At 42.4% G+C, this 24,625-nt stretch overlaps 1 protein-coding gene across 1 annotated transcript in view; it reads right to left on the reverse strand.

Moving 5' to 3' along the window:
* Positions 1-21,557, reverse strand: part of TMC2 (transmembrane channel like 2) — a 46,913-nt gene extending 25,356 nt beyond the window's left edge. Inside the window, exons 1-9 of the mRNA XM_030010620.2 lie at positions 21,239-21,557; positions 9,838-10,143; positions 9,477-9,524; positions 7,156-7,486; positions 6,258-6,410; positions 4,000-4,090; positions 3,001-3,082; positions 2,623-2,729; positions 802-900 (exon numbers count right to left, since the gene is read on the reverse strand). Of these exons, the coding sequence (XP_029866480.1) occupies positions 802-900; positions 2,623-2,729; positions 3,001-3,082; positions 4,000-4,090; positions 6,258-6,410; positions 7,156-7,486; positions 9,477-9,524; positions 9,838-9,883 (957 nt within the window). The 5' untranslated portion in view covers positions 9,884-10,143; positions 21,239-21,557. The remainder of the gene's footprint in view (positions 1-801; positions 901-2,622; positions 2,730-3,000; positions 3,083-3,999; positions 4,091-6,257; positions 6,411-7,155; positions 7,487-9,476; positions 9,525-9,837; positions 10,144-21,238) is intronic.
* Between the last annotated feature and the right edge of the window lie 3,068 nt (positions 21,558-24,625).

A 24,625-nucleotide genomic window follows, 5' to 3' on the forward strand; every position in this document is an offset into this window, starting at 1 on the left:
AATTCTACATTATGAATATAAGATGATGATATAGATTTCTACAGATTGTTCTATGTAGATTTAAAATACAGCAGAAATATATTTATTGGGTGTTTTTTCCTTTGAAAAAGGATCCTTTTTTTGCCTGACTTTACAAGGCAACCCTGTGAATGTGGTTTAAGTGAGTTGCACCAAGCTTATCACTCGGCGGTTTACATATAGTCACCTGCTTCTACTAATGCTCATAGAAAAATCTAACTTCAGCTTCTTGTGCTTCATGGATAAAAATACTGTGTAGATAAAAGGACATGAGGTTCCTAAATCTGCTTTAACTTCCTTCAGTGTAGAACTGTGTAACACCACTGGCCTTAGTGGATTTTACTTTGTCCTGTTGCACTTCATTGACCGCAGACAGACACGTTTTGGGTGGTGTTAGCTAGCCGTGTTGGGATGTGATATGTCCCCTTTGGAATAAAAGTGCATCTGCTTTGTTCCTGCAAACTTGAGAACTATATGTCTGTGTATGTTTGTGTGTATACACACACACACGTGACATAGGCCAGCCAGCACATTTGTATATGGAAGCGGTTCAAATCCACATGCAGGTGCCTGCATGTGCACATGCTGTGCACATGCTGTTTTGGCCAGAAATCTCTGAAGATCCACAAAGATTTCATGGCAGCAGGTGTCTTCATCCTCTGGAAGAAATAGGCACATTGCTGGTTTATCTTGGAACAAATTCATCCCTGTAGTGCCGCTAACTTCTGAAGGGTTTTAGGAGATGTTCAACAGATCTTTTATGATTAGCGCTCCTGTACTTACCTCAAAATCCCAAAGTACTGAAAAATCCATAGCTGTTGCTTGTTCAGCCCGGGGTACAGTTTTCCTTGGCATGCTCCCATATGGCATTCCCATCAGGACCTGATGAACATTAATAACAGTGATGCACGTATAGTATAATACACTGTGCAGTTTTTTTCTTGATGAGACCCTTTTGGTTTGCTTTTGGTTGGTTTTCTTTTTCATTGATTTTAATACATATTTTATTTCTTAATACCAGAGCAGCAGTTTAAAGTATTTAGAATTAATTTCACCCAAATAACCAGAGGACTTCCCTTTCCCTGGTAAAATCCATTGCACAGGAAGTATTTTGCCAAGGAACTGTATCCCTCAATGAACAGCTCCAGTTTAAATGTCCTTAATTTAGCAAGAAGTTCTTTGCTTGAACTTCATGGGTCTGATGCAATAAAAGGATTAGCTTTATCTATATATGCAGGACTCCTCCTTTGAGACAAGTCAAGAGCACCGGGTCGAGCTTGCAGTATGTTTTGTATTATATAGTCTTGAATTGAAAAATGATCTCAAGGTGAGGTGAAGGGCAGTTAGGTTTGGACAAAATGATGCAAAGAACAGTTTTCATGGCACAGCCTCTCCTGATGGCACCATGCAAAGCAGGTCTTGCAAAAAGTCCAGCAGCTATTGAAGTGCAGAGAGAGAACGTCAAGGGCTATGGAGAATTAATAACATATTTACAAGCAGACTCTGACTGGTGCCTATACCAAAATATCTCATTAGCATTCATAGCCTAGAAAGGTCCTAGCATATAATCTATCACTTATTTTTTAGGGCTATCTAATTAATTTCAAAGTCATTTATGATTAAATGTTTATTACCCAGCTACTCTCTGTATCGTAACAGCTCAGTAGGCAATGAGTAACAGTATGCATACTTTAAAGATGAAAGCTGTTTAGTCTTCCACCATATGCATAGTTCTTAACAAAATACATTTGTATTGTTCAGTGCTAATGCTTATGTCTCTTCATCCTGGGAGGAAACAGAGTTTTTACTTTCAACAGTGTGAGCAACCACATTAAGGAGAACAAAAGCACGGTCCTCAGGAGAGACTCCGTGCTGCATATTTCTCCATAAAAATCTGCATTGAACCGAACAGATGCCACTGTCTGCAGATTGCACAGCCTTTAAAGACTGCACTGAGTAATTTAGCCAGAGCTGTAATGGCTACATTAAAAAATTCTTCAATAAACGATCATATAAAATTGGCTATGAGATTCTTTTCCTTCTCCAAGAAGAGCGAGAAATAGAAAAACTAAAAATAAAACTCTTCCTTGTGAATCATCTGAATTAGAACTACAGAAAAGGGATATTTCCCAAACGGATGTTAGTTGGCAAAGTGCTGGGTAATTGTTTGTTCCTTCCCTTGATGGCTCCTCCTGTGGGGCTGTGCCCCTTGGAGGGCCCAAAAGGGGGGTTTTCTTAATTGCTTTCAGAGCACTGCCCATGTCTTATGGCTCTTATGGACCTGAGCATGTACCTAGGATTCATAGGTCATGTTTTTTTTCTTTAGTCAACATGTAAAACTAGCCTTAAATTAGGGTTTTGAGCTCCTGTTTTAGCTGCTGGATGGGCAGGATCTTTGATAGCATTTTAGGTCTCCTGATTTCAATCCGACTTTTGCTCCTGTGTCAGTAACAGCCTTTTAAGTTGTGCTTTGTAAATAATTGCCCTTATGCATTTCATTTTTCTAAGGCACTGCCTGTTAAAAGACACTTGTTTGTGCTATCAATCTCATGTTTGTGTTAAGCGATGGGCAAGATATTACTGAAAGGAGAGTTAAGTGCTTACCTCCGGAATTATAACCAGTCCAAATATTAACCCAAAAAGGACAAGATTCATTCCATACATCCACCGCAGAAATATGAAGTAGGAAGCAACTGAGGAGCCAAAGTGACCTTAAACCAGAAGACACTTCATGGTTAGGAGTTTAGGAAGATTAAACTGTCCTCAGCAAGACCCGGAGCCCTTTAGCCTCAGGTCTCCCCAGTGTGTTGCCCAAGACCCTCCCGACAGTCCCCACCACTGATGGAGACAGCAAAGCCTGGACCTGCCTGCTCCTCGTTCGGCACCGGTGCCCGGGGCAAGCGGAGACCGGGGACCAGGGAGCTGAAGGCAAAGCTGTCTTACAAAATGTCTCACTGCCACTGCACAGCAACTTCCACTTACTCTCCACTTCTTTTATCTTCATCTCCCAGGGTATGCACTGGGTTTTAAAATTGTCAAAGTCTCTCTTAAATTTCACCCATTTCTGAAACAAGACAACATTGTGGTGAGCAGAGAGGTGTGAAGAGGGAGGCTGCTTCATCTGCAGGGCTTTCTAATGTCAGGGTTTGGTAGCATTGCTAGGAGTGGGTGTAAAGTCCAAAGCAAAAACTCTGGTCTGGGTTTGGTCTTTTGGACTATTACAGAAACTACCTTCAGTCCCCAAACCCCCCAACCCTACGTGTTCATTATCTGAGTTTTAACCTTCCCAGGCTTTTGGAAAGCTGCAGTTTTGCTAAGAGTTTACCGTATTATATAGGGGTGGAAAATTCAGACCTAGCTCTGGATTGAAAGAATTGATGCAGAACCAACTCTATTTAAAACAAAATTTAATTTGATAAAATACTGAGCTTGAATCCTTCCTCACTGGACCAGCGGCTAAACTCCCATTGATTTCCTCATCTCAGGCCTGGCTCTGTTTTTCACTTCTCAATATAATCTCCATGACAACATGCAACTTGTCTACCAACTTCAGTCTTAAAACAGAGAGTCATCACTCTCCCTGTTATGTCTCCATTGCTGGGGAAGATGAAATTTTACAGGAGTCCACGGGGCAGTGCAAGAGGTTGGCATGGCCTCTCTCCCCTTTAGGGGTACCTTGTCTCACAGATCACGGTTTTGTTGACTGCAACCAGAAAGCTGTGGTTTTCCCTGCTCCTGCAAACCATTCCTTGCTTTAGGGAAAGTCGCAATGAGATTCAGGTGGGGGGAAATTTCCCCCTGTTCTTTCTGTAATAGTCATAGATTTGAAGCTGCTAGAATGTTTTTGAATGCAGGCAGGAAGTTTTATTCTGATTTCCTGGTGTCCCTTTTGCCAAATACAGGTTAATAAACTCTGCCAAAAATGCGCTGAATACATAACCAGGTATCCAAGCTTCTCCCTGACATCACTGCAGCACTTACCTTTGCCATCATCATCTTATACGCGTAGAACTTTTTGCCCTTCCCTTTTCCCAGAGCTCCTTCAAACTTCTCTACAAAAGCTTGCGCCTCCCTAATTGGAAAATAAACAGGCAGGTTATTGAAACAGCAAAGGGGTCTTTAGCTTTTCACTTCTGCTTGCACCAGTGGGAAAGCAGCCGTGCTCGTGCGAAGGTGGGGGTTTGGTCTCTCTCCACACCCCATGCTGCCTCTGGGGTCCTGGCTCCTATCTGCTAGTGGTGTTGCTGTGCCATGTCGAGCTCGCATGCCCACCCGGGGCTAGCTAACAGGTCCCCAAAGTACTCATGGTCATGCAGAGATGTGTCCCAATTCTTGTTCCACATTTCTCCCTGGATGTAGACCAAAAGCCCGCCTGTTCCTCTCACTTCAGAGCTCTCCCACCCTGCTTGCCTGCTATAACTTCTCTCTCCTGGTGCATTGGTCAAGAAGAAAATAACATTGTCCTGTGAAACAAACTCCAAGAGGATGCAGAATTTCCCTCCATGAACACTTACCTGGATAAATATCAGAGGTGTGCAATTGGATACTCTCAGTGCCAGAGAAATAAGTGTACACTAGTCAGGAGTAAAATCAAGCTGCAAATTGAAATTAGTTTTAGAATAGGATTTTTAAGGGACATAGAGAGAAAAGAACCTAGGTAGATGCTGTTAGAGTATGCTGAGTTTGTGAATAAAATTATATTGTATATTGGTGTTGCTAATACACCATGAGAAGAGATTAAATTTCAGGAGTTGGGAGGTCCTTTGCAATCCTAAGCCTTTGGGAAAGATGAACTTCTACCTAGTAGAAATAGTTGGCTAGTTCAGCCCATAATCTGGAGAAAATCACCTGCGACTTTATTTGCAAACCTAAAGTGAGATTTCTAAGTCTTGAAAATATTGTTTCACTCTCTTTGTGTTTCACATTCCTCATCTGTGCAGTGGGGCTAATAATTTCTTGTCTCAGGGTTGAGTTTGTGCAGCCAAAATAACTAATGAATGTACAGCACTCTGAGAGCCTTTCTGGAAACCGCTGCACAAGCAAGTGCAGCAACTCTCTTTAGGTTCATTAGCAGGTGGTAATGATTGCCATAGTTCAGGGATAAGATGAAAGGATGGAGGTATGTTATCAAACATGATCCTAGGCAGAATTTTAGCCGGGATCCTACACGAAAGGGAAAATATGTCATAAATAATACTGCTCTGCTTTTTTTTCTTTTCTTGCAGAACTTTGGACCTTTAGAGTCATAAGATTTTATTTGTAATGAGCTCAGGCTCGTAGCATGCCTGTGAGAGACAAAAGCTGCTTTAATACAGTTTCCCTGTATAGATCTTTACCCAGATTTTTAGAAATAATTGGCAGTGTTCAAAGCTCCTGATTTTAATGGAAGGTGGAGCAGGTCTTGGCCTTCAGGGTGTAAAAGAGAAGCAGAGACACACGGTGACTGCCAACCTTCACAGACTGGTCACTGCAGCTCTGAGCAGCCTCTTGGCAAACACGGAGAGGGGCATCACCACAACCCACGGGGCTGTCCATGCCTTGCAACGCTATTTTGAAAGCTCTCCCAGTAGAAAGGGGGTTCAGAGGATTTTTAACCAATAGAGCTGGGATTTGAATCATTGCCTTGACATGGGAATGGTTTGTCATGAGCTGTTCCCTGTTGACCTGTGGGTTTTGATTTCCCTGGTCTGCCCTGCCCCACTGCTCCCCATTGCCCTGCACTAAGGGGTCTCTGCAGCTGCCTCAGTTGTTCCCACATTCAGCGTAGGCTGGGTGGCAATATTATCTTTGCTCCATAAAATTCTGCAAATAATACAGCATCTTTTCCAAGCAGCCCCGTATCAGGAGTGTGAAGTAATATGGCACTTTGCAGCTCTGATTTCTGGCTGACAATGGGCATGAATAAGCAAGCCAGGGCATAGAGTTTGCTTTAACAAGCAGCCTGAGAGTAGTGAGTCATTTGGTTTTAAATACAAGGGTAGAATGACCTGGCCATGGGTATCAGTTGAACAGATTTGCACCTCGTCCGTTCTTTGGTTACAGAGGCTGAAAATCAAATTCCACATTTTAACTCTCAGCATTTAAACCCAGACAGGCTGGCCAGGCTCTGCCGGTTGCTTTTTCTGACACAGGGGTGTTAGAGCAGCAGCAGCAGCAAATAGGCAATTTCTAGGAAGGGCAAAGTTCATCTGACAGTCAGCAAAGACCCCAGGGGTGTAGGTTCCCGGTGTAACGGTTACCTGAGCACTGAGAGCTTCTTCACCATCCTCCAGGGCTTGTTCCTCATGGTGGAAATCAGTTTTTTCTTTTGCTCCACTTGCTCCATCAGCATCGCGAGCTCTTCCTCTGACAGTGACTCCTCGTCGGATGAGTTGGAAGAAGCAGAAGTAGTACTAGGAGAGACACAAAATAAAGGGCACAAACCAGAAAAACTCGCAGGAGTTTGAGGGAAGGTCTTACTTGGGGTGGGCACAGCACCGCTGGCCCCCAAGGATCCCGCTCTGATGTGGGCACAGTCCTTCACCATCCCCTGGCTCAGTGCGACACCGGTGCGGCCCCTTCACGCTTAGGGCAAGGCTGCTGCCAGCCAGGATAATGAAAAGACGATCACGCCCCACCATAACTCCCCCGACATTGTGCTTTGGACCATACTTTGGCTACAGAAGCATTGTCTAGGGCTGCAGCTGGCTCTGGAGATATGTTTTTCATGCCTTCAGAGGGAAATGGAAGATACAGGGAGAAGCAGAGGGTTGGGACAAGCAAGATTTGGACTTGAAAACATGAGAGAGCCATTTTAAGCTGAATGTTTCCATAGACCAACCAAAAAAATGTGCCCAGACCAGGGTTGCTCAAGCTGTCTTGTTTAAGAGTGCTTTTCCACCCCGAGCTGTAGGTGCTAGGACTCCACTACAGGCATGGATCTGACCCTGGCTGAGAAACAGTAATGACAGAAGACCTTGGAAGCAGTTTGGTTGTGTGGCATTTTCCACTACTGTTTACCACTGCTGTACCTCTTTTGGGAGAGCAGTAACTTATTCGCAGTCTATTGGTTTTGCAGTTCTGACCCATACGCCACTGGCATGTCGATCCAATTGCCAGTCTGACACAAGGCACCATACTCAGGGATTGTTTAATTACCTGTTTCTCCTGCCTTTCTTCTGTTTGTTCTCCCCCTCCTTCGCTTTCTTGTTTGTTTTCTTTTCTTTGTTTTCTGACTCCTTTTGATCTTTGGTAGGAGCCTTTTTGCCTCTCTCTCTCTGCTGGCTTCCTTCCTCTCCTGCCTTTTTTCCATCACTGTTTTTTCTTTGGTAGTTTTTTCTCCTAGAAGCTCTGTTTTGTTGGCTACAGCTGTCTTCCTCTATGCTCTCATCTTCTTTGTCTTTCTCTTGCTTTTTCCTTTCAAGTCTGCTTGCTCTGCCGGTTTCCCTGAGGGGCTGTTTCTTAGGTGTCTTGTCCTTTACATCATCTTCTGCAAGGGATAAAAAAGTACTTTGGGAAATCCATGCTGGCAAAATAAGGATTCATCAGAAAAGTGCAGGCAGCCAGGATGCCTGATGCAAACCCCAGTGAAGTCAGTGAGAAGATGCCCGCTGACCTTGGTGGGCTTTGCTTTATGCCCCACCCAAGAACCACATCCAACTCTTCAGTTATGCAACTCCTATTTAAGATAGTCCGGCTCATTTTAACACATCAGTGACTTACATGTGACCATAAGAAAATTGGAAATTAGTTACAAATGCAAAAGCCCATCCATCAGAGAGGACAGGCAGATATCTTCCCGACCTGTGAACACACCAGAGCAATGGAAACAGAAGTTGCAGTCCGTTATACAGTAAGTAGTTTCCTTGTTGGTGCAATGTCTTTGAAAGATGTTTACTTTTCAAGGCTGGGGATGGAGGTCTTCTATTTATGGAGAGAAAAGGTGCAGCTTAGGCAGCACCCAGTTTTGTTTCTCTGAGTTTTCTTTTATATAGGAAGGTCTATATCCAGAGAAGAAAAAAACAGATAGTCTCTGATGCACGTTTCATTCTTATTGGCACTGCAAACTAAAAACCTCTTTTGTCCAGAAGTCAGAAGTGCTTCCAGTTTAAAGGACTGAAGTGGAGCATGATTTAATTGCAGAATATTATGGAAAGGGGAAAACCACATTCAAAACCCCCCCAAGCCTCTCCATCCCTTTTACCACCAAGTACATTAAAATCAATAGTAAGTTTTCCGGAGTCTTTTGGCTTCTAATTTTCCAAAATTTCTGGCTGATGAAAATAAAGTGTTCAAACAAACAAACAAATTTGTAATTTTGCCATTGATTTTTTTTCCCCAGGGTTGGAGAAAATGAAGAAGAAAATTGTGCTGGAATGGGATCCAGAGTGAAAAATGAGCAAGGAAAATAGAAGCAAAAAGTATTTACTTATTTGAATTTTTGTTTTGGTGAAAAGTTAGAAATTAATAACAAGCAAATAGTTTTTGCTTGCTAGTGGTAAAAAATTAGTAGGTGGTGGTTGTCACACTTGTCACTGGGAATGAGAAGGAGCTTTCAACTCATTTCTCAGGAGCCATTAGGTAGGTTTCAGTTACTGTGTAATGGTCTATCTCAGCTGAATTTCAGTTAGTGATTTAGGTCAAAGGACCACCTACCCTCTTTGGGATAATGTTCATTTTGGGCAGCCAACACCACGATTTTCATTTGCAACCTGTCAAATATTAGGTTAAGTGTGGAGCATTCTTTTATTACTTTTATCTTATTGCCTTGTTTGCCTGTATGGAAAAGGTGGATATGATTTAAAAGAAATAATCCCAGTGATTTGTTAATTACTTTTTCATATTTTATGGATCGTACAGACACAGTTGTGAACCATTTCTGCAGTAGCATCTACATTCCTATCACCTATGCTGTGCTGTTACGATCTTACCTCTTAGCTACGTCTCTTTATTTAGTGTTATAATCCTACCACTTAGCTATTTCTCTTTATTTACTATACATAGAGGGTTAAAGCTGTTTTTAATCCTGTCACTGGCTCTTCCCGACTTTCCTCACAGCCATCAATCCATTTTCATTTTTATCTTCTCATGGCTGTGATTAATCAAGATACCAGTGTCTTATGGTCTAAGCAAGCATTACAAGGAGGGCAAGCAGGACCTCACTGTGGTGTGGAGCAGTTCACAGCCCTGCATCGAGTGGTGCTTTACTGCAGTGCCTGGTTTGCTAGGGGTGACTGCCAAGGGATGGGGGCTCTGATAGCCTCCTGCACTAGGAGCGTGGATGAAAGGGGACAGACTGCTTAAGATTGGTGGTTTACATATCAGTAGTCCAAGTCAAACCTCAAGGGAAAAATCTGCTTGCTTACAAGCACCTCATGAAACGGTTTCTGTTGTAAAGCGAGCCACAAGCCAGAGAGAAAAAGAAAAGGTATCACCTCTTGTATTTCAAACAAGACCGCATATTTTAATCTCTACATTACCTTCACTCTCTGTGTCACTTTCGACTTGTCCATCAATCTCTATTCCGGCTGCAAGACAAAGAACAAAGAGTAATTGCATTTGTTTCTGGGATTTACACACGCGACGCTTTACACAGCTAGCCCTTAAGTGCCAGCTGAGCTTGGCAGAACGTCCCTTATTGATTATACATTATATTCTTTTCCTACAGTGATGCTCTTAATATTTACTTTAGTTTGGCAGATTGACAAAAGTTCCCTGCGTGAGCAAACTGAAATTGCGTGATCTTTGACAGATGCAAAATGATGTGCTTGGAAAGTCTCGAGATGTTTTGTCAAGTATTTGGCAGCATCCAAACTGAAATGGTCTCATAGTGATACCAACCATGTTCCATGATGACTTGTAAAGCACATTTCTTTTTCTTCCCCATGACAGCCTCCTGTCTTTTGCACAGACACCGTAGCTCCTATGCAGTGCACGGACACCCCAATCATAGACAGGTTACTCTCTCTTCTAGTGCCCATAAGCTTGTCTCCTTGGCATTGCAGACAGACGGGCACATCCAGCCATCGGTGACCTCTTGCTTGCAAGCCATGTGGGCAGGGGAGGGCAGGGAGGGGTGGGAGAGGCAGGGAAGACCCGGGCTCTGCCTCAGCCCACCCAAGCGCTTTCCCTTCTTCTCCCTTCTCCCTGTGAAAAAAGCACCTGTCGGCATTACATTGCATTTCATTATTTAAACATGAAGGAAAGCCCTTTGGTGGGCACTTGGTGGTATCATATGAAACACAGACACGAGTCACGTCTGGTTCTGACATAAGCATGTGGCTGGAGGCTTTGAAAGGATCAATTTTCTTAATGCCATATTCTTTACTGACCTGCGTCAATCTGTGTAACCTTGTTAGTCGTTTTCCTGCACCTTATTAAACCTCTCAGTCGGTGACCCCTTGGGGCAGGACTGTGGGTCACCTTTTGTCCTCCATGTGTGTCCTTTGTAGGGGACTCATGAGCTAATAGATGCAGCAAGGAGTCAGGAGTCAGGACACCAGGATCTCTCTTTCCTTTGCTCCTTTATTCTATGTGACCTTTGCATACTCATTGCACTTGGTGGTAAAATAGGATAGATTTTCCTTCTAGGTGCTCTGAGGCTTAATTAATTAATGTGAGACCCTCATTCGGAAGGTCCTTTAGTACCACAAAGTATTGTATTGCATGCTGCAGCTTGCAGTCTTCCAATGGGCCAAGAATAGGTTTGTCCGAGCAAACTCCGGTGGAAAACCTGCAGCATCTGTCCCAGCTGTAGCTTCCTCGCAGAGCTTGTGCATCCCCCAGTGCAGGGTTTCTCCTGCAGGTGTGTGGATTGCACAAGAACACTTTCCCAAGAGGAAAGCTTACCCTCACATTGTGTCTGAAATCTGCTGTGGACCCCTAGCTCGTGCAGGTGTCCCCTTGGGGGACTTGGTGTGGTGACAGTACACAAAGACTTTTTTCCAAGTGTTGGTGAGGGGAGTGTCAATTCCCCCCTTCGCTCCCAAAAGAGAGAGGAACGTTGTGGAGATCAACTTGAGGCTGCTGCCACCAGCGACTCTTGCAGATGAGTCCTGCTCTGGGTCAGGTGCAGCGCCCGAGGAGGTGCCAGCCTGAACAGGAGACTCTCTGCTGCTTTTTGCTCGCTGAATTTTGGTCCAAAGGCACCTTTCAAGTATTTTAAGTCCAATCCAATGTATTGTTTGATCTGCCTTTGACTTTAGCTCAGCTTGCCTGAGCTAAATACATAATGTATGGTATGTGCCCATACATTATTAACAGCTCTAACCCTACAAGTTCATTACACAAGGCATTTTCACTGTGTGTTCCCCACACCAGTGGGTCTGACTTGGACTGAAGACAGAAGTAGTGTTTTTTGAAGGTCTTCCCAGTGAACAAGTTTCACCTATAACCTTATGTGTCAATGTGGTAGGTTGAGAAGTTGTTCCAAACGTGATCACTAGGTCATTGCATTAATACTGCTCCAGGCAAAACAGAGCAACTTGCAGTTGCTGGAGGCTACTGGAACAGATTTTCTGCAGGCTGCTTCAGTTGCCTCAAGCCTCAGCCCTAAGCATCAATTTTCCAAACAGAGGATCTAGGGACTTAATTTTCCTTGTTAAATGAAAGCCAGGTTTCTGGAGAATCAGGTGGTAAGAGGCAAAAGGGGTGTGGATGCCCATCACACCCCCACAATACCATGCTCGGTGCTGGCACTCCTTCTGCCTCATGGCACCCTTCTTCGCCACCAAGGCATACTCAGATGCTGTTTGCATGCTGAGGGTATGTTCATGTGAGGGTCTCATTGCCAGAGTTGAGTGTCCTAACTTCTACCCCACCATGTGGTCAGTAATTCACCCATCATCTGCACTGGAGGTGGGGCAGCCACAGGCTTCAGACCTGCTTGTGCCACTTGGCATGCCCATAGGTACCGACTACATGATTTTGAAAAATGATGGGGAATGCACATTCATTTTACTACCAAAATGTGCGGCCGGGTAATACCTCTGTCTCTTGCTCGAAGTCGAAACGCCTCTCCTTTGATTTTATAATCTGTTCACCATGGTGGTCGCAAGACGGGATGTTTTGATGGCAGTCACAGGGGCCCTGGGCACTCCTTGCCACATGGGGGGAATGAGATCACCCTGCACTGTAGGAGGGGGTGATAGCTGGGGGATCTCAGCATACGGGACAGAACAGGAATGGCAGCTGCAACATTGAATTATTCATGGGGAAAAAAACTTAAGGTGGGATATTCTACAAAATGCTGTATTTGAAGTAAGAAAAATGTACTTCCACATCCTTTTGACACCTATCTTTCTTTGATGGTAGAGGGTGCTTCATTAAAGGAAACATATATACAAAAACATTGCCACAAGCCTCAGGCATAGCAGGCCTAGGAGAGCGACGAGACATCTCGTGTGCTGTGAGACAGGTCACACGCGAGGACTTTCCGTGTCTGTGTGTGTGCATCAAACAAATGGCAGATCCCGAAATAGCTCTGGGTAGGGCTTGCATAGCTGTACAATGGGGAAATGCTGCCATTCTTCAGCACCAAGCACGCTGCCGTCCTCAGCTTATGAGCCTGATTTTCCTAAGAGGATAAAGTGTCTTGCAGGGTTTATGATTCCTTAGGATTATGGATAGGGGGAGATTAATGGATTAGTCTTTTACCTCTGAGTTATTCCACACACGGTATGAATAAGTAATGCACAACCACGAATCTAGCTATTACTTATGTAAATGTCAGACTTTATACGCAGAGTGTGAGCAATTCATAGAGTTGTAGTGCTAATTTTTTTGTCCTATACTATTTAGTTTGTTTCTTCTTATCTTGGTGACTAATGGTATATAATTTGACGGTTTTGAATTTTAACATATGAGGACATTGGACGTCTCACACACCTCCAAGTGTTAAATAAAAAACAGTTGTGTTATGGAGAGAGGGTAACTGAATCCTGGAAGCACATACAACATGCTTCTAAATGCTTAATGAGCTAGTGTTTCTCCCTTTCTTGCTTTCTGATTAACATAGGGCTTTAGCTAATTAATCCATGGATTACATTTATTCAATATTCATCTCATCTATAAGTAATCTTTACTTGAGAAGGTTTTTCAGTAATAACAATAATACCTGACCTGTGTGTGTATATTTTGATGAGTGTCTAAAACTTGCAAATTGGCAGAGCCAACTTTAATGATATATCTGAGACAGACATTGAAAAGTTAGAGATCAATTCCCAACACTGACTCGGTTCTGTTGGACTGACTGTTAAAGAAAAGTAATTTTTTTTTTTTAAAACAACATAATCATGTTTTCCAGTGTTTCTCAGGCATGCTTCATAAAACTGGATTCAGCTCAGCTGTGATCCAGCCTGGCTTTTGACCAAAATCTGGGTTTAACTTTGCAAAAAAAAAAAATTTCTGACTAAGCCATGGAAGTCCAGCATGGGCTACATGTTAACTTGAGCATGTAGGTATGCAGAGGTCATCCTTGCCCTCATGTAATCTCTGCAATGCTGCAGTGTTTCTCTGTACTTTGGTACAAAGTCTGGAGTGACCTCCGACAGAACAGCATGGAAATGCTCAGAAAGTAAGGACCCATCAGCAGTGTTCACTGCAAACACATGGGAAGACAATCTCATTATTTTAACATAATCTGGACAAGAAATTTTGCAGCTTTTTGCAGTTACTGAAAGTAACCCCCTGGCTCCAATCCAGAATGGTGGGTCTGGACTATGGCAGGAGTCAGTAAAATGGTGCCAAATACATGTCCTGTGCTGTTTGTGCAGTGTAGACATTAGTTACTTGTAAGGACGATGCTGTCCCACTGGAAGAAATTGCGCGAGACTAATCTTGTGGTGTTCGGGATGCTCAAATCAGTGCCTTGCCAGCTCGTGCTTTGCCCATGGAAATAACATTTATCTGAATAATCCCAACCCAAGATGGGGAGCACGAGGTCCTGGGAGGCAGAGCTATTGCTTTTTTATTTTTTTCCTGTTGTAAATTCATAGTTTCCCAAAGAAATTTCATTTCTTTGGCTTTCACTCACCTCATGCCTCAAGGCATAGCTGGGAATTTCCCAGGAAGGAGCGCAGCAAACTCTGTACGTGCTGTTAGTCTGTGTTTTAGCTGAAGAACAATTACTGCCAGAGGGCTGCTAATTCAGGTGGCCTGTCAGGAAGAATTAAACCAAAACAGGGGGAGGATGTGCACTGGCAGGTCTTGGAGGTGTGCCAGCTTGAAGAGATATCTCTGAATATCAGAGATCAATCAATCAGATCAATCATAGGGTGCAGCCCCTCAGTCTTCCGCCGCTTCTTGGCCCGAAAGGCCCGCAATGAAGGGCGCAGTATGAGAAGATCAGGAGGAGAACATCCTTCACTGGAATTAAGGCTTTTTTGCTGCCTCCTGTACAGCCCCTCCAGACACAGACGGGATGCCGCTGCTGGATTTCCCCCTCTTTTGCTCTGGGTCTGAGAGGATTTCTGTGGGAAAAAATTTCTTTCACTTTCGTCTAGAATCTCTTTGCCTGAAAAAGAAGATTTTTTTTTTTTTTTTAAGATAGAAAGGCAGAGGGAAAGCTGCCTGACAATCCAGTCATGGCAGGAGGATCTTGTGTGCTTTTAACCTCTTCCTAAAATGCACAAAGCTCCCAGAGGACCTCTGCCTGCATCTGCACAAGCCAGACCCTCTGCTGCTACAAGCTCTTAAAGCTCTAGTGACTTCCATGAGGCTCTGACAAGTTACACCAGCCACGGGTTTGTGCCAAATAACCCTAAAGCTTCTACTAGATCAAGGGCTCAGTGATGCCCAGGACTTTGAGGAGTCTTCCCATAAAGCACTTGCAGACTCAGAAGGTCCCTGTCTGTTTCAGAAGAGAACAGGTGAGAGGGTGATTGGAAGTCAGAACTAGGATCTCTGTTTAAAGTTATCTCAAGGCCCTATATATGATTGATTTATATTGGAAAAACCACAAAGCAACATGCTCTTGTGCCATTGTTAGAAGTGTAAAGCCATATTAATGAAATGCTTTTGAATTATTTTTTTCTTAGGTTTTCCAGGTAAGTTTCTAAAAAGAATAAAATGCAGCATAAAACCAGCATCATTGTAGTGCACAAAACTCACCTAGCATGAGAGTGAGCTAAGACAGAACAGAAGCAATTTGTTCAGGGAAAAGAAATACAAGGATTTGACATCTTAAGGGATTTTTTTAGTATATTTATATCATGTCACAGTAACCTGCTTCTTCCTTTGTCTGAGTGTCAGTTACTCCCTGAGTGTTGGACAGATCCTACTCACAGGAGTCGTACCCCTCTTCCACTCCCAAAAAAGCAGCATTGCTTGTGTGTAATTAGCTCCAAGTGTACTCCTAGCTAGCTGAGATCCGGTCCAGGTCAGGAGTGGTGTACCATCAAAATGTCTTTCAGCCCATGGATAGTTTCTCCACAGGCATGGAGAGATGCAGTGAGGTGGTAAGGGAAGCTTTCCAGGGGGATGGCATCCTTCATGTGCAAAATGGGCTCGAGAAGAGAAAGCGGATGGCTACCAGGCTTTCATGGCAGGGGGCTGGAAGGGCTGGGTGATGCTCCATGCAGCCGAGGTGAGCAAGCCCAGTGGCAATGCAATGGGACGTCCCTCTTAGCAAATCCCTCCATTTCAGCACATTTACCATGTCTTCTGGTAGAGGTGGCACACTTTATAAAGGAATGGGGACTTGCCCTGTATGAAACTGGTATTTATTTCTTTTCCTTCACACTGTGCCTGCTTTCTCTCTCATTATTGAGTCAGCAGAGGTTTCATGATTCAGAAAGAAATCCAGTGTGGCAGACCAGACGTGGTACTGAGTTAAAACATTACATTTAACAAAAGTCCTTTTTAAGCTTGTCACCACCCCCATGGGTGTTTCTAGGGAGCAGTCTCTGCGTTTGTAAAGCACCGCTGCATTTCACAGCCCAGTGACTCTGATGGTGCTGTACCTGTTTTATTAAGAGAAGATGCTCACCGTGCTCACCCCTGGGCTCCACAGGTCTTACGGGGCTGGAGCTATAACGCAGGCTGAGTGATAGCTGACTCTTAAGGTGGTTGCCAAACTGAAAAACTGAATGGAAAAAAAGGCCACTTTGGTTAAACACAATCTGCATTTTAAATCCAAAGATTTTCTTATTGAAACTTTCAAAGAAAACCCAAACAGAACACCAAACCCCCAAACCTTGGTTTGGGGGTTTGTTTGGTTTTTTTTTAATATGAAATATCATTCAGTTAAAATGATGTCCTGTTCAGAAGCAAAGGGCCAAAGTGGCAGAAGTGAGGAGGAAGGGGAAGCGCATCCCTCCTGTCGGGTGATGCTCTCCTCTTTGCACAACTCCCTGGGTCAGCCACTAGGTTTTTTTTGTAAGAGCCAAGTATGATTTTGCCTTCTGCCTGAATCTTTTCAAGGCTGTAATTCTCACGTGTACCACCACACGACACTCTGCAGGGGGGCCTGTGTCAGTAGCTTCTCTTCAAGCCAGATGACTTTCCATAGGAGGTGGGAATGCTTTTGGGAAAACTGGGGAAAATTCTGGTTGAGGACTGCCATGGAAATGTTTTCCAAAAGTGTCACGGGAGAGGACTAATCAGAGCAGATTTATCGTTTCTGCAATTGCTTCTGGATTCAAACCTTTCAGGTTTTCAGCCTCTAGAAAATATCACAGTGCAGCTCCTTAGCCCCAAAGCCCTCCCCTCCTCTGCTTCTCTGGGTGCTAAGATAGTGGTTGCTGGGTGGGAGAGAGATGCCCAGGAGAGATGGATACTAAATGGGTCCTAGCATGCCAATCAGCCAACGGCCAACGGATTTCTCACGTCAGCCTCATCTGTATTAAAACCTGAAATCTTTACCTTCTGCTCTCTTGCGTAGAATTGGAGCTACAGCCTCAAAAAGCAGAACAGAAGTGAAGAAAGCAAGAGAGGGTTTTGTGGGCTTAAACATTCATCATATCCTAAATTACATGCATACTGACATGCTAGGCCTTTTCTAAGATTAGCTTCATGTTGTGTAAGTAAGTCCTTAATAGAAGACTTTCTGTGTTCTGTCTCTTTTTTTAAGGACTAGTACTAAACATCTTGCTATGGAAGGATATGTTTTTTTTCTTTTTTCTTCTCTTAATTTGTGTTTCTTTTGCTTAACAGAATAGAGGCGAGATTGGAATTGCTGCTTGGTAACAAAAGCAAATTGGAAAAATCTCTTAGGAGTATTAGCCTGAGGAATTTTACAATTGCTTATCATAAATATCTTTAGGAAAAGCCCCAAACTACTGGGAGAGGGGCTGGAAGGAAATAAACTCGTTATTTCCCAACAGGGTGAGAAGATGAGGCATTCATCACAGCCGAGCTTGGCAAGTCAGGTAATCTGTGCAGGAGGGCTGCGACTGCAATCTGAGGTCAGTAATTCAACATAATAATAGAAAAGTATTTAGATATGGAGCTAAAGTTGTGCAAGTGTGTAGGGATTTATTTTCAAGCAGCTAAGTAATTCAACTGACTTCAGCCATGCCATGTAAGTGCTTTGTGTTAGGCATAGTTTCAGAAATTTGGTGAGTCTGGGTCTCTTACGGCACCCAAGGCAAGAAAAGATGCCCTGTTGCTTTCTGGTGTAATTCTGCTGATGCTGGAAAGATCTGTTTTAGAGGTACCTGGAGCCCTTGTTGCTCTGAGGAAAAAATTCTGGGCTCTCTAAATTGTTTTAATTTGTTTTCATGATGTTTCTTCCTTAAATGTACTACCAATGCACTTTATTATCAAATCTCAAGGCAACAGGCCAGCATGTCTTGAAAAAATCTTGTTAGATTCTCATTCATAGCAAAACACTCCCCAATTTCAGTGGAAACTTTTGTTGTCTTGTCTCGTGAACAGATTAAATACCTAATAAGTGGCAAAGGAAGAAAAACCCCAACGAGTTATGTGCTTTTGAAGTATTAGTTATTTCCATGCTTATTATTAAAAATGACTGTGTATTATTAAATCATGACTAAGAAAAATGTAGTGATAGATAAAGGCCTATCCTTTACCAGTCCAGAGTGAGTTGCTGATATAATTGGCTTATGAAAAGTTATTGCTTTTATATGGGCTTTATTTAAAGTCACTGAGTATCTTCTGGTGCATTTATTCCCTTTAGATGATTTGTGAGAAAGCTCCCTTTGTTTAGAGATCTAAGAAGAGGGTCATTTGTTACTATTATTAATATGTGACTATATATGTGTGTGTGTATACATATATATATATATATATCTTTTTTTATTCAAAGTACCATAGAGTCAGTAAGTTCGGGTAGGGCTGAATGCTCTGAAACTTCGTGTCCAGCATTAAGAGTATAATGTAAAATGGCCAGGACAGTAGCACATTCATATTCTTTCATGCTTACAAATATCTATGTTGACTTCATCTTCTGGAGGGTTCAGGTTTTGAGTTGGGTAAATCCAGTGTTAAAACTAAAACTGAGCTGGTATGAATGAAATTTTCAGTATTGCAATGAGAGTGGATTTTTTGTGAAACTTTGAAATAAAAATTGAATGCAGGTGTGTCCAAGCAAACTTTTCCATCATCTTGGGCTGAGTTACCACCTGGGACAAATTATGATCTTCCAGCAGCTGAAGCAGGCTGGGGTCAGGCTGGCAAAGATGTTTCTGGCAAATACCTAAGAAACCTTGTGATGTTCAGTGGGCAGATTAGCCTTAATGTTATTGCTGAGCTCCTGCTGTTAAATTTGACTCGTGATAGTGTGACAAGGTGAAATTTAGCCTCATGTTTTAAATTTTATCAAGTACATAGGCACTGGCCCAGTTCTTTGGGTGCTTCCTTGATCGGAGACTTTTATTACAGGAACTTCATCTGTTAAATCACTGTTGAGTGAGTTTGAAATCAGGTGAAGTATTGCCACAAAGATCCAAATGTAAGAGATAGAAAGATAGGTTATTTAAGGAAGACAAAATACTGTTGATTAAAATATTAACCTTCTATGTGGAATGCAGAATGGATTTTGTTTTTATTGTTCCTTTTTCCTCCTACTGCATTGTCCTGTTCCTGGGGCAATTTCTTAGCAAGTGCTCATTTACGGTGTCACTACACAGTCACGCTTTTGACTTAATAATGTGCCTTCTGGTTTGTAGTTTCTTGCTATCACTGCAGGACTCTCATCAAAACCAATATTAACTTGCTTTAGCCATTGAAAAGAGAGAAGGAGCAATCTGTATTTATTAAGACCAAATGGACAAAGTCCTAAGAAACCTAGTCTGAACTTGGCTTGGACCCGATTTTGAGCAGAGGGTTCGATAGAGATATCCTGAGATGTCCCTTCAGCCTGAATGATCTTATGATTACTGAAAATATCACGCTCTTGTGAGCTAATGGGAACTGTTCTGTAGGGCACGAAGAAGGGGCTGTTTAGGCTATTTAATCTAGACTGTGTAGTCTAAGCCTTTAGTTTGGGCTGGAGTTCTGAATCCCTCCTTTTCTTTGCAAAAAGGATGTTAGTGTTCTCTCTACGTGACAGAGAGAAATGCTGATGGCACCTGCTGTTTCCAACCTGAACTCTATCCCTGTCTCCCCTGAGCACCAGACTGTTTGTTTTCTTTGACTTCATGGAATTTTAAAGAGCTTTCTCTAAACCTCATGCCTTTATGCGTACAAAAGGCCTTCCTTTCGACCCGCTAAACTCAGAGTCCCTCTGGGGTTTGCCTAAGACTCAAGCTTTTATCTGGTTAAGTTATGCTAAAATAGTTTCCAGTGTGTGGTATTTTAAGTTACCAGAATACTGCTGCTCATCTGTTTTGTATTTCTATAGGGAAATATAAGCAAATTGTGCCCCAGGAGAAATCTAGCTTTATTCTTGTTTTGCTACAGGAAAACTGAGTCTGAAGGGTGTTAAACTATGAGCTCAAGAAGGTCAATGATGGTCAGCAACTTTGGTCTTCTCACTCCCAGATTTGTGCTTTACCCGCATTTATTTGCAGTTTTTACCTCCCACCTTTGGTTTCATGAACCTGTCTTTCCATAAGTTTTGCACGCTGTGGCATGCTTCAGACTATCAGCAACACATTGCTGTTAAATAGCATTTCACCAGTTACATTATCTATTTCTTTTCATGCCACAGGTTGAATGAGAATGTGTTCCTCCTGCTAGAGATTTCTAAGCAGGACCAAATTCCTGTTTTTATTAAATTGCAATCTCTTAACCCAGAAATTCCTAACACTGTTATTGGGACATTTCCCTGCCAAATAGGCCAGGGTTAGAATGCAACCTGGGTAAAGCGAAAACTTGAAGGGTATCGTTTAAAAAAAACCCCCAAACCACAGGCATTTCATTCAATTATTTTAACACTTTTTTTTTTTTCATGAGAAATTTCTGCCTCTTTTTTCCTCTGGACAAAATAAAACTAAAAAATTCTGTTTCAGTTCAATTTAAACTGGTTATGTTCAACTTAAAATTTTTTTCAGTTCAATGTAAGTCTTCTTTTCGCCCCTCTAAAATTTTATGCAGTACTGAAGGGAAACACGCCTCCAGATTTTAGTATAAAATCTCCTTAGAGTTTTAAGGAATGTAATAATCATTACAGAGAGATGTATCCACTTACCACACACCAAAACCTAATTTGATGTGCTTATTTGAGCCAAATTATTCTGCTATAATTAACATGATATAGACTATGATGTATGGATCTGAGAAATATTTATCATAGATACTTCAATATTTGACACTGATGGCACTGCAGCATCCCAGTGGGCTTTCACTTTTGACCCCTGCCTCCTCCAGATGCTGCAAATCGGTGCTGTCTCAAGAATTTATATATGACTTCTTGACATCATGTGGGTTTCATTACCTTGTCAAGTAAAAGGAGGATTCTTGCTGCTTCTCGGTGAATATAGTGTTGAGCTGTATTACTGCACTCGCTGATAACAACAAATTGGTAATTTACTGGGAATGAAATGTCGCTACTATAAAAAAATACAAATTATAAAAATTGGATTGCTCTGTCAAGAAATTCAGAGATTAAAGTGCCTATTTGAATATATATGTATGCAGACCTAATGCATGCAAGGCTATAAATGCAGAGGAGAGGGAATGATTACAGCAGTAGATTTGTGTAGTTATCAATCTACAAAAATCAAACAGCCAAGGCATTTTTAACAGAAAATCAGGATATCATTAACAGGAGAGTAAGTTTTCAGACAAGATAAATGGAAGATAAACTGCGGTATTTACTAGCTAAAAGGAGGATGCTTACATTCAAAACTTCAGGCCCCTCCAAAGCTGCTTGGACAGATTTACACCTTCTAAAAGCATCTTGGTCAGTCGGTTGGTCTGTCTGAGGGGCCCTCCCAGGTCTCTACAGATAAAGTCCAACCTCTTCTTCACAGAAGCAGACTTCATTGCTGTATTTATTACCAGCAGCAGCTGGCAGGACGGAGTTCAGGCTGCTCTTCTTCAATCCCTTCAGTTTCTTACCAGCCTGATTCAGCTGGATCCATTTTTATTACAATTTCTTGCAATTTTGAGGAACACAAGCAAAGACATCTATGTCAAAGAACTCTGTGGGAGCAGCTCGGAACACGTGGCATTTGTTTTCAAGAGGGAACGTTAGAACTTGTTGTGCTGCATGTTTGCCAAGCCTTTGAAGAACTAGTTTTACAAGGTCAGGTCGGAGGATGGCCCAGTGTATGCCTGGGAAGATGTGGCTGAAGACAGTCATGAGTATGTGTATAGAATGTTTTTATCTTCAACTGTTCTGAGGACTGGCAAACATCCTAGCCGAGCCAGATATGTGCTCCTGTTTTAGTAATATATAAGTATGCTGTAAGAGACAATAAAGAGGTCTTTTTGCTGTTGCTTTGGAACTATCTCATTGTCATCCCGAGTGCCTTTTTCATCGCCGCATCCCTCTTTGATATTTTTGTTTGTGCATGGTTTTAGCAGAATGATTTTACAAACAATAATTGCAAGAGTAAAAACAGGTAGCAGAAGTTGAAAGCACAATGAAGATCCTGTGTGAAATCAGAAAACTCTCCTGGATGATCTGTAAAAGGAAATTTTGAAAAGAATGTATTTCTAAATGTCAGCTTTGTGAAAGATACAGGGCAGGATGAAAAGAAGATTGCCTTGAGGAGACTGGACATTTGACTTTCAAAATTTGTAAACCATCACCTTTTAATAAAAAGGTAACTGGCGTATGTGTATATTTTTGTATCGACTAACAGAAGCCAAAGTTTTAATGTATGTAAGACTGAAGCAGAAAAAGGCTATTATATGCTAAGCTATGAGCAAAATGAGTTGAAGAACTGCCCACGCCCCAGCAGTCAATGACACTTTTCAATCACAAGCAACTCCATCAGTAACAAATTACAAGTTTTCAATCCCCATGCCAAAAAGTCAGGTGTGCCACAAAAGCCCATGTACCGTACCATTGTACTGGAGTGCAAGCAAGAGTACAATGGGGCATTTATTGGCTTTTCAGTATCATTTGGAGGAAATAAGCATATTATGAAGTATTGTGTTTTGCTAATTTGCTCTCAAAAAAGTATTATGCTAGAGTGAAAGTGGTCAGTACAAAGCAGCCATGGGAAATCACACCATTGTGAGGATTGCTGTGGTTACCTTCACAGTGAGCACGAAGCACTCCACAATTCAGAGTGTAAAAAGTGAACATTAATGAGGATGTGTACAATAGTATGGATGGTAAGGGTGTCTTGTGAGCTGGCCAGAAACCTCTTGGCATTTTTAATTTTGATTTTCATAGTGGTGGGACATATTGTCCTTTTATCTGCATTTATTTCTTCCTGAGCTGCTTATCACGAGTTCTGGTACATGTACAACCAACTCGCTGTGATGTGAAATGCTTTGGAAATTCTTCTCAAGACTTGCAGAAATGCATAACAGAAAAGTTATTCTCCTGAGTTCTTGAAAATTCCTTGCTGCGTGTAAATATGTGTGTGTGTGTGTACATACACCACTGTCTCATGCATGGGAAAATAATGATCTGATTTGTATGTAAGATGAGAACTTAAATGATGCCTAAAGGTTCAAAGAGTGTAAGTGAGCTTGCTGGACTGAACAACAGAAGACCATTACCTTTCCTATTCAGTGCTGGAAACCTGGTTGCAATCGTATCCACAGATATCCGTGCTGCCTTGCTTTGTTAGTTGTGTGTTTCCCCAGACAACTGTACTTAAGAAATGCTGGCCAGAGCTGGGTTGGAGTTACTGCTGGTTTGAGTGCAGAGTAACATCAGTGTTTTTAAGAGATATCATTAATATATTCAAGTTCACAGTTCAGCTAAGCCCTTTTGTTAATATTAGGAAAAACTATGGTCAAGCTTCCCAGCCTGAATTTAAGTATGGGGCTTACACAAAAAGAATCAGTTTTGTATACGGTCTGGAAAGCTGAGGGTATTAGTTCTTTCTCTAGGCACCGTAGTACTGCAAGACTCCCACACTCCCAAGTATCAATAAATTCACTTCCCAGCACCATACAAAGCAGAGAAGTCACTTTATTCCCCAGAAAGAAGGAAAGCTGAAGACAGGTTTGCTGTCTTAATGGTGCTTGGGTACAGGGCGAGGCGTGGGCTGCCTTGGCCCCAGCAATGAGGATGTGGGTTTCTGCAAGCTGGCTGAGCAGGATTCACTCCGGGTCATTGCTGTCACCTCCAATGTGGCCTGTGTCTGACTTCTGTCTTCTTTCGAGACAGTTAGCAGAAATGCACAACCTTTTCTCTCTGGCTGCATTTTTTTCTGGCTGATGTGTTGAATTTTAAACAAGCTATCTGGGTCTTCCTCCAGTTTACTGGGGAGGGAGTATTTGCTGCTTGACTATTGATGTTGTCTTCTTAAAATGGAATAGAAGTAATTACGGTATCCCATATTTAAAATACAGGCTGTCTAGTGTGCCCTGTGAGGTGCTTCCTTATTCTCAGTAGAGGAAAACTGAACCTCTGATCATAGCTGAGTGCATTTAATGCAGGCGCGTCTGTTTCTTGGGAGAAGTTTCCACGTGGCACTTGCAGGTTAGAGAGAGAGAAGAGGAAATTTTTGGAAAGACTCCTGCTACATCCTGGTTTTCTTTCTTTCCCTCCCCAAATGTTTGAAAGCAAATTATTTTCTTTTGTCTGTAGGTTCTTCCATATTATGTCACAGAAAGATAACATATTGCATATATGTACCCATGTTCATATCTGTGCATGGTGCTTTAAAAAAAAAAAAAGGCAAAAACGGCATGGTGAGGTACGGACCTTCATACACAGACTTTTTACACTTTGTAATAGTACTAGTATTATCAGTACTTTTCTATTGTTACAGTACTGAGAAAACAAACCAGTTGGAAGTGTGCTGTGCCGGGAGCAGAACAAAAAATCTCTGCCCCAAAGAGATTCCAATCTTCTTCTAGTGTGTCCTGCTTGCTTGAAACACCCAGCCGGGTTTTTCCAGGTTTTGCCTGGGAGCTGTTCTGGCTGGCAGCAGGGAGGGCTGCTGGCAGAGGGGAGGACAGGGTCAGCCTGGGCGGCTGCTTTTGACGCAAAAGGCAGGATGGGGTTGTTTTACGTGATGTGCTGGGAGAGGAGGAGATGGTTTGGGACCTGCAGCAAAGGTTACAATAATCTCACAGTAGCCAAGGCATGTGA

This window comes from Aquila chrysaetos, chromosome 3, assembly GCF_900496995.4.
Source record: "Aquila chrysaetos chrysaetos chromosome 3, bAquChr1.4, whole genome shotgun sequence".
Taxonomy (NCBI): Eukaryota; Metazoa; Chordata; class Aves; order Accipitriformes; family Accipitridae; genus Aquila; species Aquila chrysaetos.